The sequence below is a fragment of the Anomalospiza imberbis genome, chromosome 7 (assembly GCF_031753505.1).
Source record: "Anomalospiza imberbis isolate Cuckoo-Finch-1a 21T00152 chromosome 7, ASM3175350v1, whole genome shotgun sequence".
NCBI lineage: Eukaryota > Metazoa > Chordata > Aves > Passeriformes > Viduidae > Anomalospiza > Anomalospiza imberbis.
The window spans coordinates 22,652,598-22,669,877 of NC_089687.1; the positions used below are offsets into that span (position 1 = coordinate 22,652,598).

General features: G+C 40.0%; 1 protein-coding gene across 3 annotated transcripts in view; it reads left to right on the plus strand.

Annotated features, from left to right (window-relative positions):
• Positions 1-1,270: 1,270 nt before the first annotated feature.
• AGPS (alkylglycerone phosphate synthase) overlaps positions 1,271-17,280 on the plus strand; it is a 76,030-nt gene continuing 60,020 nt past the window's right edge. For 2 of the 3 annotated variants that reach the window (XM_068195961.1, XM_068195962.1), the window contains exons 1-2: positions 1,271-1,485; positions 16,175-16,274. In XM_068195961.1, the coding sequence (XP_068052062.1) occupies positions 1,374-1,485; positions 16,175-16,274 (212 nt within the window). In that variant the 5' untranslated portion in view covers positions 1,271-1,373. Of the gene's footprint in view, positions 1,486-6,125; positions 6,205-16,174; positions 16,275-17,280 lie in introns of those variants that run through there. The other variant, XM_068195964.1, reaches the window with a different exon arrangement.

A 17,280-nucleotide genomic window follows, 5' to 3' on the forward strand; every position in this document is an offset into this window, starting at 1 on the left:
CAGAGAGCAAGCTGGACTCCCCTTGAAAGTCAAACAGTTCATCAATTCAGTGCACTGAATACCACTTTGAAAAGGGTCTGCTGCCATTGTGTGTGTAGTCTGGCTGACAGTATGTGACAATATGTGCCTTTGAGATGATCCTTTGATCACTCCTTGAGCCCATTTCTGGGGCTACTTGCAATGACTAATTGAACCAAATAGTGTGGAATTAGGACACTCTTACTAAACCTGATAAATCTCCCTATTCCCTTGTGGGTGTTTAGTTTCTGTGCTTTGCAGCCAGAGTGCTGCGCTGAGTTTCTCTCAGACCCTGGTTTGCATATGCACAGCTGCTGGGTTGTTGGGGCCATTTAAACAGAGCTAGGGTGAACATCTCATTTTCAGGTTTGGTCTTCCCTTTCTTCTTGCTTTCCCTTCCTTCTCATTTTCAGGTTTGCTGTCCCTTGGAAGGAAGAAAAACCTGCAATTTAAGTAGATTTCTTATATGCATATTTGATAACTGTACAAGATGTAGTGGAAGCACTTCCCTTACAATGGAATTTTAGTTAAAAGCATGTCCATGGAGCCATGAAACACATTGTGGAGGTCTAAGCAGGAGAGGTGCTAAATGAATTAGGTATATTGAAGCAGCTCTTACGATGCTGTGGCTTTGATTCCATGGAGATAGAATGCAAGGTGACAGTGAATCATTTATAATGGAAAACAAACAGCAACATTTAAAGTATATTCCTGCATATTATTTTTGTAGTGCCACTTTATTCTTAGGTCTGAAAGTGAACCCAGGTGAATCCAGCCAGAACTGCTCTTGTTGAAGATTCTGGAGAAACTGAAGCAGGCTGTTGCAAGTTAAAAAACCTTTGAATGCAGCTGCTGCCAGATCCTTGCAAATTATGTTTTTGTTAAGTACCAGCTTTTGACTTTTTCAGTATTATAAAAGAAACAGTAAGCAGACCATGTTAGCACAAAAGGAGTAATACACAATGTCAGTTCATGAAAAAATGCTGTGAAGCTATAAAAGTGTCTTTTCTACATGCTTTATTTAATAGAAAACAAAATAAAATAAAGTGTGAATCTTAGGCATTGGCATAGGTTGTATCATAGTGCAGAAATAGTATGCAGAGCCAAGCAGCTTGCTTGGAGCCTGGGGTGAAAAAGAAATGGCAAGGACACTTTCTGGTCAGGCAGATAAAAGAGCATTGACTATATATTTCATTTGTGTTCCTTAGTTAATTTCTCTTCTCCTTTCCTTATCTTCACACCTTGTGCTCAGGCAGACCAGCACTTCATTTCTAATGAGAAGGCAGTCATCCAAAAACCAGCTTAATGAAAATGCTGCATTGCACTGGATTATTCCTGCTGTACACTGCTGAGGAATGAGGTGTATGATTTTGGGAGCTTCTGAAGCAAAGTACCCACAGTGCTTTTGTGATACTGCTATTTTGTGTCATCAGACAATCTGGAATACCTGGAAACACAGATTTGTTTGTGAGTTGCCCTTCACGGATTTTTATATAGTAAAGTTTAGAAGAAAATGTTTTCAATTAACATTGCATCTTTTGAATCCTGAAGTTTATTTGGGATATAGTAACATCCCCATATAGTACACATGGAGGAATCTGGCCCTATATGTACTGCTTTAGTCTCTGCTTGCTAAGTATAAACTTGTCACCACAAAAGAAGGATCCAAATGCTTTTTCCATTTACCATATTCCTGTTTGTATACATTAAGTTAACTTATAAAAAGTACATAACTTATTCTAGATGTATTGACACTCACTATTGCAGTATTACATTTTATATGCAAATGAAATACATATAATTTCTGGGAAATTCAAAGTATCTGAAGTAGTACGTTCAAGAACAACTCAAGATGGTACTTTACAAAGAGGATAAAGAATTTTTTATGACACATATTTTAAATGTTACATGTTGCCTATTTTGATAGTAGACATTCTCATTCCTATTCTTGCATTCGACTTTTTCTCAATTGTAATAGTTAGAAAAATATTTATTTTATTATCAGAATTTACTCTGATATATTTTCATGTTCTTTTAAAATAATTTATGTGCACAGAATTTTATATTAATTTATATTACAGTATTTGGGAAACTTGATAGTGCCACCTACTGCTGAAAAACAAACTTTTAAAAAACTTGCTAGTTTGGGTACCTTCAGATTAAAAAGCAATGTAAGAAAATATCTGTTGAAATGACAACTTTCAAACCTCTGAAAAATGTTGGAGACAAGTCATGACTTGCCAAGTCAGCTCCAGTTACTGAATTTCTGACCTTTCAACCAGTGACTATTTTGACCGAAACTGTAATGAGAAGTGACTCTGAGGATCTGGGATTTTGAGGTTTTTTGATATTACATTTTTAATAAAGAATTTTAGTTTAAAATCAATCGCTGTGATATCCCTGGAAAAACACTGACGAAAGGAATCAGTGAAGCAACATCTATTTTTCACTCAGTGGTAGGAAGACATCCTCTGTTTTACAGAGATCTCTGCCTGAAATGTAAACCAAACAGCCTGGAATCAGCGTGACATGTGACACAAGTTCTGTTCCCTTCTTCCATCACACAGTCATGAGATGGACCGTAGATCCCTGCTTGCTAACTGGCATAAGATGACATGTTTTCAGCCGCCATGGCTGGAATTCATCTTCACTATCCCCTACCATCTAAAGGTTAGATGAAGTTAACATACCATCTGAAGTACAGTAGTGGTTTTTTCGTGTCTTCATGGAGAAGATCCTGTCTATAGGACTAGTGAAATAGTTACCATATGCCCACAACCTTTTCCCATATCTCAGACATTAAGTATTGGTTATGATTTCGTTCCCAGGAACCGTGGAAATACAGGAAGTGGTAAGACTTTGTACATGAATATGAGTAAGTAGAATATACACCCTTAATCCTCCTGAGGAAAGTTCAGCTTTAAATTTGACTCAGAGGAGTCAGGAGCAGTTGATCTGCTGGTACTTGTCTCATCCTGTAGAATAAGCTGGCATTGATATGATTTGAATGCGTGATTGTCAGAGTTGCTGTCTTGTTACAGCTTGATGACTCAACCTTAGAAATCAACTTCCTTTCAGTTTGAAAAATTTTTGAGAACAATGTATTAAAAGAGATAAAAGAGAACTCAGGGATGTTTTAGCTATTGCTGAGCAGTGCTTGCACAGTGTCCGGGCCTTCTCGGTTTCTCGAGCTGCCCCAACAGGGAGCTGACTGGGGGTGCACAAGGAGCTGGGAGGGGACACAGCTGAGACAGCTGACCCCTACTGACCACAGGGATATTCCAGACCATATGATGTTGTGCTCAGCATATACAGCTGGGAGAAGGAGGAAGGAAAGGGCGATGTTTGGACTGGGGGTATTTCTCTTTCCAAGTCACCAATACCTGTAGTGAAGCCCTGCTTTCCTGGAGATGGCTGAATGCATGCCTCTTAATAGGAAGTGAATACATTCTTTCTTCTGCTTTGTTTGTGTATATGGCTTTTGCTTTCCCTATTAAACTGTCTTTATCTTAGCCCACAAATTTTCCCACTTTTACCACTCTAATTATCACCCCCATCCCACTGGGGTGAGTGAGCATGTGGCTGTGTGGGGCTGAGTGGCCCACTGGGGTTAAACCATGACAGTCCTGTTTGGGTGACCAACTTGGGGCTCAAATGCTTTGAGGTAGTGACAGATTTGGTCAGAGTTTGCTAGACTGAATTTATAGCTTTTAGTGCTATTAAGCTATTAATTGGCAGGGTGCTGTGCTTGCCATAGGTCTTGCTTGCCCTGCTGCACATTAGTCTAGACCTTGTTAGTGGCTTCTTTTCACTCTGGCTGTTTGCTGTTGGACTTATCATCCTATCCAGCTGTGCCTGGGAGCATTTTGATAACAGCCCTGGCAATGTGCCTGGAATGGCCCGTGGCCTGGGTGTCGCTGCTGGCCCAAACAGGCTGCAGCTCCAGTGTTAGCTTGAATTGAAGGCACCTTACCTGTGGATAAGTCCCTGCAGGAGCAGGACAACCTGAAGTGTCTGTGGTTGTGGATAAGACCATGTTGGAGCAGAAGCATCTGTGGCCATGGATATGTCTGTAGCACAGCAGGTACACCCCTGGAGAGACTGTGGCCCTTGGATAAGGCTGTGCTGGAGGAGGTGCACCTCAAAGTGACTGTGGCTGTGTGTAAGGCCAGGCCACATCACCTGTACCCTGCAGAGACTGTGGCCCATGAGTAGGTCCACACTGGAGCAGGTCCACCCCTAAGGGACTGGAGTCTCTGGATAAGTCCACACTGCAGCAGAGGCAAGGGTAGGAGTCTAAAGAGAGATGGAAACTGTAATAGATGCACCTTTTAATTGTTGTAAACTATGACCTGAGTTGCATGTTATAGGATTGCTATAGCAGGAACCACTGCCAGTGCAGAACATGCCGTGCAAGAAGTGGGGCACATGCAGCAGTGACCCAACCTGAGCTGGCTTTGGTGCCCAATAACTCCACACAACACAGCAGCTCTCTGGTCCTGAGTGACCACCAGAACAGAGAGAGAATAATGTCCTGGACTAAATGAATTCAATGGACATTTTACAGGCGTTATATGGACATTTTACACGGAATGATACCTGTGAAGATATCAAAGGCTGGGAAAGAGGAAGGTGGCTAATGAGGATCTGTTGGATAGTATGGGACCTGAGCATGATGTAAATAGTAGGGAATAAGGTGTGGAGATTGCACTGGCTATGACTGGGATAGAGTTAATTTTCTTCATAGTAGCTTGTATGGTGCTATGCTTTGGATTTGTGATGAAAACAGTGTTGATAAAACACTAATGTTTGTGCTTCTTATGTGACACGAGGAACACCTGCACTGTGACCAAGGAGGAAGGATGAGCACTCTCACCCTTGGATAGGTATTTTCCTCATATGCAAAGTGCACGAGTTACAAGTTAATGAATTCCATGTTGTGAATTAGAGAACTTGTGAGTTAGAAACCTCATGACTGATGTGATGAATTAGTGAATTCATGAGCTAGACTAGTTTGATTGAGCCCTTCTTCATCATGTTTGCTTTCTTTCCTAATGAGCTTATAAAATAAAGTTTAATTTGCAAAGTACATTATCCTGTGAATTTGAGAGATCCAAACAGACCATGACAGACTGAGTAGTCCGCGGCCCTTCTCCCTATTGCCTGTCCAGAATTTTTAATACAGAAGCAAACAGGCAATGACTAGGGCTTCTCCTCTGAAAGGAGTAGGGGAAATCCTTCATAACACTTAAGTTCTGTGTGCCTTGTCTACCCCACATTTTGTTTTCCTTTAAGGGCTTTGCCAAAGACTTCTGGTGGCTGCTTTTATTTTTCAGGGAAGTTATAGTCCACCCAGTCCTTCACTCTTGTTTCGCTCACTGTGGACTATGGACTTCAAGTGTTATTGTGTGTCAGCCTAAATAATTAAAAGCAATGCACACTGTATCCCAGAAAACTAGAAAGGTTGCAAACGTGCTTCTTCTGTCACAAAGAAATATGCAAAATCAAATCACAGTCAGCAGGAAAATGAATAAGCTATTTGATAATGCCATGTGCAACAAAACAGTATCATAAAAATGTAATTATTTAAAGTAGCATTCAAATGACACAGTCATCATTGATTTAGTCTCCAATTATACAGAGGTAATTGTATTAAAAATCTGCCTTATTCAGTTTGGTGGGAAAACAATTGAAAGTTTTAGTGTCCTGGCATCTGCAAATAATAAATGATATGATCTGTGCACCCAGTCCAACTAGAATCCTAATGCTTGTTTTACCCAGGGCATACTACAGTATCAGTATGCCTGAGATGGAGATACTTCTATGACTTTCTGGAGCCAAGACAGTTCTGGAATAAATCTAGAATAGAACAACCATTCTAGAAATAAATATTGAAATATGCTAAAATAGATAAATGAATTAATGACCCTGAATATATTACTATTTACAATACAGGTTCAATTGTGTGAATAGAAATGTTTGCAGCCTGCATTGCATTGAATATAGTGGGAAGAGTTTTAAAAGATTTAGTTTTGTGACTTCAACTTCTGAAGCCAGACTAACTCTAAATAAACATTTCACAAAGACTCTAAAAGCATCCCGAGCTTTAGAGTCAGAATCCCATGTTTGACATGCTTTTGAACCCCCCCACTATCCTCCAAGTGTTGGAATACAGTTATGCCATAGGTGAGCTGAGCCACCTCTTGCCTGCCTTTCTTTCCCTTTAAATTCTCAGGCATTCCCAGGAGCCTAGATTTTTCTGAACTGCACACTGTAATTGTTCATGGATTTTTTGTTGCCCCTTCCACACCCAGAAAAAAATCCAGAAAGTGTGAAAGTGAGAATAATGCAGAGGTCTCCTTGACTTTCATTTTCTGATGCAAGACATAATACAAGCATTGGTAGAATATCTGTTCTATCAAAGTATTTTAGTATACTAAATCTATACAAATAGAACTCTTAACAGAAATGATCTTTAATCTGTGGTTTTTCATAATCTCTTCTAGGGAATACCTTCCTTATCTTCTAACATTTCATTCTGTGTGTCCTCTGTAAAAAATAGTGTTTGCTAAACAGGGGAGACCCTAAGTTATTTACTGTTCTGATTTTCAGAGAGAATGGGACAAGCTGGCTGCTTTACCACCCTTTATTTTTTCTTGCCTTTTTTTTTTTTTAAGATTTTCCTTCTGATTGTCACATGACATGGGAATATAAAACATTGTTTGCTCCTTCAGCCTCTTGTCACACCCCACATATTCTACTAATGCAGCAGGCAGTTCGTCATTACCAATTTTCAAATCTAAATAATCTGCTGTCTCTATTCATGCTGTTCTGCAGGAGCTGCTCTTGGAGCAGCTGCACAGGTGCTGGCCCAGACTGTGTTTGAATAGGAAGAAATAGCAAAGAATCAGTGTGGTCCTTAGCACTGCACTGGACCATGTGCCTTGTTTTTATCTAAATACCTATTAGAAGCATGGGAGGTTTGTCTCTCTCATGGGAGTGAGTTTCTGAGAAAACAAAACCTAAGCTTGATTCTCAGAATATATAAATGCAACCCTCATTTTATGCGCTCTGGGGATCTGCTACCAGAGTAATTTTGTGGCTGCTCAGCAGCAGCAGCAGCTAACAAAGCAGTGTCGGTATCTCTGGCAGCCCATGACCTGCTAACCTCTTTTTTCTACTTTCTATTTCTAAGCAGCTTGTTCCAGAAGAAGTTGTCCACTATGAGTTCCCCTTAATCACTCTTAAAGGTTTGGAAAAGTTAAACATATGCACGTATTTCCAAATAAGCTTGGCCTCCAGCCAATTATTGTTTTTCTGGCTTTGTTTCAGAATTCTTTCTCATTTATCTTTTTTCTTTTTGACAGCGTTAGGGATACAACAGAATATTTTACGCCTAAATTGAAAAGAAAATTACTTAACCTGATGATGTTACTGCTCTTCATGTGGAGTATAAAATGACGTTGCTCTTTTGCCTTGCCATATCCTATGCAAACTCACATCTAGAAGCCAAGGAAAAAGGACAGTTTCCCATCATTTTCTTTTCCAATCCATAGTTTTCAAGCTATTTATTCCACTGAAAGATTATTTGGATTATTTGTACACTATTTATCAATTTGCCTTATTCTAGGTCAAAAAAACCACTTTTGAGTGCATCGTTTCTTTACACCTCACCTATAATTCTTCATTTGCTGATTTTTGAGACATACAATTGTAAATGTCAGCAGAGTTCTGAAGTTCACTTCATTATCCTGTTGAAAATATTTTTTAAAAAATCAGTCCTCACCCCCATACCTCTCACAGCCCAAACATCCCCTCACAGTTCAATGTATCCTATGCCTTTGCAGCTCTGTATTGAGGTTCCCAGTATATACTGGGGTTTCCAGCATAAGGTAAACCACTTTTAAGAGGGAGAAGCCAATGTGGGAGCTGGAGCAGCAGTTTGGTAGTTGGCAGAGTGAGGCAGCTGGGCTGTAAGCAGCCTGAGAGCATCCCAGGGAAATGGCTTGCTGCTGGCAAGGTGTCAGCAGCAGTAGCAAGACAGAAGGAGGCAGGAGACATGACAGAACTGCAGATGTGACTGGCAGAAGACTGGTGTCAAATGGTGCCAAGAAAACCCCAAACAATTGTATTCTTCATTTTTGATTCAGCTGCAGGACTGATAAAGCTGCCACTGTCGAGAGCTAATTGTGCTCACAGGAGTTGCCCTGTTTGTTCCTAGAAAGCCATGGCACAGTGGTGCTGCATCTGCAGCCCCTGAGTTACACGAGGGCAGCTGGTAAGGAGCCTGTAATGCACCTGCACGGCAGCACCAGCACTGAGCTGGGCAGTCAGCACCTGTGCTCAGGGCACGGCTGTCCTCGGCAGCTCACAGCTGGCACAGCAAAGCCAGCTGGAATTCATCTTTCAACTTAAATCTTTACAAAATATTATTTGAAACCTTTTAAAAAAATCTGCTACATTGCATCTGCTGCCTTCTCTTCAGCCATTCCTTTTATAAATCTGTCTGAACAGAGTTTACACAGAATTTGCACTCACGTTTACATGGTAAAAATTTTTAAATAAGACCATATTATTTTTAGACTGTGGCCCTAGAACCTTCCAGATGTTGAGCAATCACACTGCAATATTTCTAGTAATACTCACTAGGAACAGAAATTATGCTCAGGAGAAACTGATGCCAAGTACCACTCCTTTTTCTTGTGAAAACTGGTGAGATGTCTTGTTAATAGATGTTTCTCAGCTTTTTATATCTATTGTGGTGATAATTGATGTTGTAATTGCAGTAAGTGTATCATGTGCTCCAGAAACTATAGCAGAATGCAGCTACTATCCCAATGCAGCAAACATAAAGGATTGCCTGTATTCATTTGCAGTTTCTTAATCAATTGATTAAGAATCTGATTTTCCATCAAGCTCTCTGTTTACAAGGTCACAAAGGCTGCTTTTCTCAGCATGCAGTGTGTGTTATGTGAGCTCACAGACTGTTTTCAAGTGCAACAAAAGCTGGAGGTGTGTTGCTTGATGGAAACAAGTCCACTGACTGTGTGTGTTTTGCTTAGGTGAGCTGATAATACCGAGCAAAAAAAGTAGGCCTGGAGTAGCCCCCATGCTATAATTTGAGATATTCAGGACCTCTGTAACTCTTATTAGGTTACTATGCAAACAATGAAAATGAGAACTTTTTGGAATGAAATTTTGCTGCAGTTCACACATGTAACTTTTTCTCTACTAATATAGACAGTAAGTTGGCTGTATTAATTGGCTAGCTTTGATAAACTAAATTGCTGGGACTCTGCCTGATTTCCTTGCAAAATGTGAAGCTGTTTTTAAAGAGATTTGGTGAGAAAACACAGCACAGTGAATTTCACTAACTTCGGCTGGCTTGTAATGGAAAGGCCTGCAGATACCCGCAGGCATGAACTTGATTACATGAAGAATAAAAAATACAAAATAAATCACATGCTTTCATTCTAAATTACATTATTTGATGTAATAAGAACTTCCATACCAGATAAAATCTAAATTAGTTGTCTGCCAATAGTAATTCCCAGATGTCTCTGAGGAAATTGGCCTATTCTTCAACCTCCTTTCCCCCCTCTGCAAGTGTAATTGATAATTATGTAACAGCCTGACTCTAGGGGAAGTTATTTTCTAACCTCAGGCTGGTGGCTGATTTATGCTCTGAACTGTGAACATTTATATCCATTATGAATTTTTATCAGGTCTAATCTAATTCCTGGACAAATGTATGAATATGTATGTATAACCTTTTACTGAATCCTGCTAAGCACTTGGCCTAAATGATATCATTTGCCAGCATGTTTCACAGGCATATTACTTTGACTTTAAATATAATGCCTTTTACTTTCATTATGACCATCAGTATTTGCTTGGGGAATGTATCAGTGGTAGTGATAACCCCCAATATCCTTCACCCCAGTAACTGCCTGCTCTGAACAGATTTCAAGCCTCAGCTGGATCCTGTGTGCCTGTGTTACCAGAAGGTAACAATCTCCAGCCTGCCAACATTTCCTGATCCATCCCTCTTAGTCCAGACCTCACCTTTTACATTATGGGGTGACAACATGTAGAAGGATGATGCTTGCAGTAAATGAAAAGGTTAAAGTGTCTTTAGGACTACAATCACTCTGCTGCGCCATGACTTCCTGAACTTGTGGGGGTCATTTCCTTTTAATGTCAAAATAAGAGTTTATTTTGGGGAGAAAAAGTTGTTTTAGACTATGGGAATGACATTAGTTTTGATTTGTGTTGGGTCAGGTCAAAGAGGTGCTTTGGTAAAATACTGGGGAGGGAGGACTTAATCTTGGGGTGGGCTATTACATCTACATTTTATCACAGGAAAAGGGTAGATTATGTTTGATTTGGAGGAAATTGGTTATACCTGCTAAAAGAAGGTTTGATTAAGAATGATTCTGAATAGAAGAGTAAGAACTGTTTTACCTAAGATGGAATTTCACTGAATGTCTACATGGGCTAACTACTGCCATGATAAGAATAGCTGGGTTTTGACTAGAGGCTAAAGAAGGTGGGACAGACTGCAGGGAAGATCATGCAGAAGCAGCAAAAAAAAACTGTTTTCCTTTTTCCTCTCAGTCCTCAGACATTATTGGTGGCACCTGCAATGAAAAGAAGACAATGAGGCCAAGTTCAATGGTCCATGCATGAAAAAAATACGAGTTTGTGAATCCTCATAACACACTCTCAGTGAGGAACTGTTATTGGGCTGGAGAAGTTTGTGTATGAAGAACAGTAATATATGCAAAGCCAAAAGGGACATGTGGGGTGGTTACAACAGATAGTTGGCAGTTACTCCATACAGTGATCACAGTCAGTATTAAGCATCTGTGGACTTAACCACTAAACTTCAATTTTGGTGTAAATTCTTTAGCTTGGGAGTGAGTGCTGAGATATGGTCTCTTGTTGGTTCACTTAATTATATAATGAACAGTTCTGAAGTATTTATTTGGATTAAAATTTCCCTGGAACTCAAGTAATTTAGATCTGAGGTTTTGGCTCTAGTCCCTTCCCAGCTTGTACTCAATATAAATTACTCTCCTAGAACTATGACATGTTCAATTTATCCTCCATTTTAGATGGTTGAAAAGTGCATGCATAATTCTGTGCATGACACACTTTCTGTAATCTACTGTGACAAATAGACCAAATGACTGAAACTGCTAGGTAATACACTTTATTTTAGTCATGAATCCACACCCAGCTGCAGTTAAAATACCAGGCATTAGAATTATTTGATTTGAATCAACTCCAAATTCAATCTTATGCAAACACAGAAAGAGAGAGGGAAAAGAGGTCCCGGTATTAACCCAGTGATTTATGTGTGGGAACATAAGGCCATAACAAGCAGCAATTGGCCAATTGTAAAAAAAGGAGCGGACCACCATGAAAAATCTGACAACTTTTCACTGGAGCTGCTGTGATTGAGGGGTTGGGAACACAGTTATACTTTTACACATAGATAATGACCACAAGAAAAGTAGACTCAGGGACCAGGAGTCCCCACATTCCACCTTCTGTCAAAAACACTGGTCAAGCTCAGTACACCCATCTCCACTCACACTGGGAGGATTTCCATGGTGCAGTACAAGGGAGGATAACAAATATTCCCCTTCTGGAGAGAAAAACAGAAAATAATTATATCACACCTGTCTGACAGAAATATGTATTTTTTCATGATCTAATTCCTAATAACTCTGTCAAAGTAAGAGCTCTATCCAGAAATAATGAACCTTGGTGTTGAGTTTGCATCTCCTGGGTCAATCTGACTTGCCCATTAGGGCCACGAGTTTAGGTACAGGGAGGCAAAGTCACCTGAACATTCCCCAGGAGAAAGGAGGAGTGCCTAGAATTTTGTCAGCATTAGAAATCCCACAGGGATAATGACTTGAGGATTATTTTATACTCTGAAATATTACTGTTTTTCTAAGAGCTCTTTTTACTATGTAGCAAGGCCATGTTTGCATGACCAAATGATAGGAAAGGCAGCCAAAACAACTTTTTAGCTACACCTACTAATTCCAGTATTCAACTCAACCCAACCAAAGAGGTTTCTGGGTGGTGGCCTTGAAAGCTCGTTACTGCAGTTCTCTTTACCCACTGGTGCCCAGAGAGGCTCTGAATGAACTTCCTCTGAAGTTACACATGGAAAGGTCCAACTCCTTGTAGCTCTTTAAGCAATCTTCTCCTCAGCCAGAGACCTATCCCCTAGGATAGGCCCCTAGGCATCCCCTAATTTGATGCCTCAGTGAAATTTTTTTTCTCTCAATTATCATGCCAAACAGTTGTCCGCTTTGTTAGCTTTTTCACAGAAAGGCACCTGTTCAATTTTAGATAGTGTTCAGCCTGTTCCACTTCAGTGGTCTGCACTACTCCTCCGAGAGCCCTGAGCTTTCCACATATTTCAGGCTGCCAGCTCTCTTATGTGCTTTTCCCCAGCAGCCAGTTTTGCTCGGAAGCTCTTATGACTGAGCCAGCTTCCATTCCTTCATAAAGGGATACCCTCTTGTTATTGCAATTGAGGAGTTTCATAAGAGGCTTTTAATGTCTCCAGAGTGTTGTTGTGTACAATAAAATCCTGAATTAAGCTTTACCTAACGCTTGTTCAAGCATTACTGATTTATTGGCAAATTGCATTTGTTTCTGCTGTTGACAAATACTTTTAGGTTTATTTCTAATACCACAATTCCATGATCAGATTAATATAGGCTTAAATAAAATGTTACATGCTTAGTTTGAGTAGCAGGAGCATTTCCAAGCCTGAATCACTAATATGTACACTGCCATCTTGTGTCCTGAAATTCTAGATAATATAAAAAGGCACAATATACATAGAGCTTTTCACAAAATAGGATTTAGCTATATGAGTGGAATCTGCAAGGTTATCAAAAGATCTTTACTGTAATTTCCTTCTCTTTCTTGTAAAATGTAAAATAGGCATTAAAACAGCAAGTCTCATTGATAACTCTAAATCCATCCTTTCGAAGGATCTTTTTCCTTTTAATTAGTGATTTATGGGTAACCCAGTGCAAAAAAAAAAAAGGCTACAGAGAAAATTCTGCTACAGCCAAGCCACTCTTTTTTGGTATGGCTCTGTTGCAAGGCAACCTCTGAGCTGGTGTGGGGTTCTCAGAGCAGTTCTATGCCAAATATTTCTCTTCTGCCAAAAGGGGGTATGATAGAAAAGACTGAAGACTTTTATTTTTAGCTGGAATCTCTCCCTTTGGAGCAACCGTGGTCCGAACATAACTAGATCATCACTGAGTCTGCTCCAGTGCTCACCAGAGGACTGGGCACCTGTTTGTAAGAGGACCTAAAGTGACATGTACTTACAAAATGAAGAAAGTGAATCTAACATTTCTGCTCCACAGTGTTTATTCAAAACTGGATTTAAAACACAAAACCAATGATATTTTGGTGGATGAAATAAGTACTGCATGCTCTTTCTCTAAAAATGATTATTCCTTCATAACATGCTAATCAAGCCTTTTTGTACATTCATACTTCCAATTGCTTTTACTGTATATAACATTTAGCTCTGCCTTTTTGTCATGTTTTTATTAATTTTAGTTCTTTCTTCTGTTGTTTATTATTGCAAATGTGTAGGAGCAGTCTCAAGCAGTTTTGAACAGTGGCTCTATAAAACCCCAGATTTACTCCATGCTTGTTGCCTGAAACAAGCATAGGGAGCAAGATAGAGAAAAGGGTGCAAAATCAAATACTAAGCTTAGAGACACCTGGGGCAGGGCAGAAAATAGTATCAGGGTAATAGATGCCAAAGTAAAATGGCAGAAAACATTAGCAGGGGACAGAATCACTCTCGGCCTTACCCTCTCAGACATTTGCCTCAGCTAGTGACTTTCCATGCCAAAAATTTTTCTTTCCACCTGTTTGGCATTTCTTAGCCAAGTGTGTACACACACTTGTGTACATGAACTTAGTATTATTTGCCACCTCTGAAAGACAAACACTTGAGGCACCCATTATTGTCTGAGGCAGGCAGGGTTTCTGTCTCCCAAGGTCGTTTTTTTATGCCTTACATGCATAATATAAAATGATACAGAGTTTAAAGAACCTCCCTTTCTTGTGACATGAGCAGTTACAACAACTTGAAAGAGCTTTTGCTTCTGTAACAATACTTTTACAATACCTTGCTGCTTTATGAACTTGTCTTCAAAAAGCAACGTGTGTATTGTGGCCTGGTTGCATAACCTCCTGCTCAGTAACAGGACAACATTAAAACTGTTTGCACAACACAGTGTTTAAGTAACGCAAAAAGCTTATTGAAAAGGGCTTTGTAATTTCATAATCTGGATAGCTTTGCTAAGATTGTTAATGCTATTTTATTTACTTTATCTGCCTAAAAGATTCCTGACAGTTTTCTTTGTTTTCCAGTGGAGAGTCATACTTCCTTATTTTATGTCCTTTGCTGGGTTATTATCCAAGAGATTTTCAGATGGAAAAAACTAATTAGCTACATATGAGGAAAGATAAAACAATAACTCCAATACTGCTAGAAGTTACATAAAATTAAGCAGGAAACTGTCTTCTGTAATCTCTGTTCTACTGTACCCTTTGATGTGGTGTGCATTTACCTCCCTGGTGACTGAGTAGCACTGGCTGTAATAGTTACGGGAAAAGCAGAGGAGGGAAAACTACTGCAAACAGAGCAGGTCTGGGAGGAGAACTGATGTCTTTTGTGTCCTCAGTTCCTGGAGATGGTGGCTGACACAGCCTGTGACTGGTCAGTCCAAGCCTCTCAAGCATGCCATGCTCCAGCTTTTGAGTGTCTGCCAACAGTTGCCATACTGTGTTAGATTGGATAATATCCTAGCAATGGATGAAAGTTTGTTGTTTCCATTTCCAGTTTGCTTTCCATTAGCTGGTTTGTTTTGTCACTGTGAGACCGTCACTGATGCTAGAAGATGCCTGTCCATCAGCTGGCCTATTTTGGTAACTACATACCAGCAGAAGTGGATGGTGAGAGACAAAATACTAGGGATAATTCTAAGTATGTGAATGGAACCTATCCCCTCTGGATGAGTTACTACATCCTGCAGTACCATGTCTGAGCTGCTGGGTGAATCCTAAATGTGAACTTTGGAGAAAATACTACCTCAAGTTTAGACTTTCACATTCCCATCTAAAATGGCCCTCTGACCACCTAAAGTCACAAGCATTAGCCAAAATTGCAACCCCTGTGTGCAGCTGGGTTCAGCTAAACCAACAGTGTCCTCTGAAGATCAAAGAACCCTCAGGGAAAGAACAGCATCAGGGAAGGGCAGATAGAGCTGCACTGAACAAAACTTCAAAGCATTTATTTATATTATATCCTGTAATTAAGCTTAATATTTCTAAGCTTTTCCAAGGGCACAAAGCCTACCATGTCTGTTATTGCAGTCTTGGCTCTCCTTGTAGAAGTAAACTACCCATATCTCTAGAGCACGCGCTACATTTCCCAGAGGCCTTGCACGTACTTCATCACTCAAGCATACTTGCCTGAAGAAAAAGGAGCTCTGCCACTGAGCACAAAATTACAGGTCTTGAATTTAAAGTTTCTTAGGTTGTTGTTCTATGTTTTAACAAAGCTGCCTTTCCTGTAAAGTGTCCATCTGCAGGGCTATAAACATTAGTGAGGAAGCCTCTGCTTAGGTTTATTTTCTGTTAGCAAGAGCAGTTGGCCATCTGCTGGGTAAAAGGAAGGTTGGGCTTTGGTGGATTTGGAAGCAAAGATCACAAACGGCACATCCCAGTCCTTTGCAATGACACATTTAGGCTGTGAGAGATCAGAAAATGTTTTGTTAATCCACCCTGCTCAGCTTTGCAGATCTCCTTAGATCAGAACTCAGAATCATTGAATCTCAAATGGCCTTCACAGAAGTGCTGTCTGCATAAGATAATTGCTGTCCCCAAATGCAGTAGGTCAAATTAAAAGATGTCACCAGGTCTCAGGGTCTAGCTTCAGCCTCTGTGTTTCAGGATGTGAGATGGGGATGTCTGTGGTAGCTGGGGGCTCCAGAACCCACTGCTGGGCCTGTGCTGGGACCTCCTGCAGGGATTTGCAGGGCTGAGGACAAAACTTGCCACAGAGGCAGTGATTAAAATCAGCTCATTACAGGTCAGCACTCCAGAAGTCTGAGGGATGCTTGTGCAGCTGGCTTTGGAGTCTGGTTCCAACACCTGGTACATTCTGAAGAGTCTTGGAAGCAATGCACAAGGTAAGATAGAATGAGAAATCAAGGGTTGACAGGGGAAAAAAACCCCCAAACTTCGAAATATTTTCTTTTAAAACCAGTCAAAACATAACTGACTCAAATCTCAAGTAAGATTGACAAGGCATAAGGATCAAGTTTGCCTGTTTTAACACAACCAGCAATGCCATACAAATCAAGCAAGAGCTACGAAAGGCAGGAACACTTGGCAATTCTGGGATACACAGTATCACCCAGAAAATAAATCTGAGGCAAATAATTTTTCCTTTTTAATTTTTAATGGCTTTTAGAAACTGCTTAGAAGCTGCAGTAAAATGTATTTAGATACTATAACAAAAGTGTTTAGAAGATACTTTGCTGATATATAAATACACAATCAGTTGATTACAAAATAATTGCTAAAAAGCTTTCCGTAAAAGCCCCTGAAGTTTCGAAAGCAGTGCTTTCTGCTCTGAGAGTTGGAGAATTTGAATGATGTACTGAGCACTAAATGAGGAATTTAAACATCTTAGTGGAGGCATAAGACAAAAATTATTTCTAGCCATTTAAGGAAAAATTCAAACACAGAAGAAAAACTCAAATTAGGGGCTCAAGAACAGTCATTTTAGCTCTGTCTTGCTTCCCTATGTACCAGGAGTCACGCTCTCCATTCCAGCTGAAACTTGCTATTTTAAATGGAGTAAGGCAGTTTTAATGCTTTTGGCCCAAACAGCAAGATAATTGTTCTGATAAATGTCTCAATTTTCTAACTCTCCCTCTGCTGAATTTATTAGCATGGTTTTAGTCTCCCTTAGTCATGAGGTTGTACTATTTTCCTTAACTGCCCTCTTAAAACTAGTGCATCCATAGGCCAGGAGGGAGTGCTCTAGCACGGGAGCCAACACTAGTATATTCCAGAGTCCTGATGTTCCAGCAAGTTTGGGAATAATTGCCCTGAGGTTTCTCACCAAGCTGCTTTCAGCTCACAAGGGCATGAGGAATCACTTAGTACCTCTTTTTATGCCTAGTCATT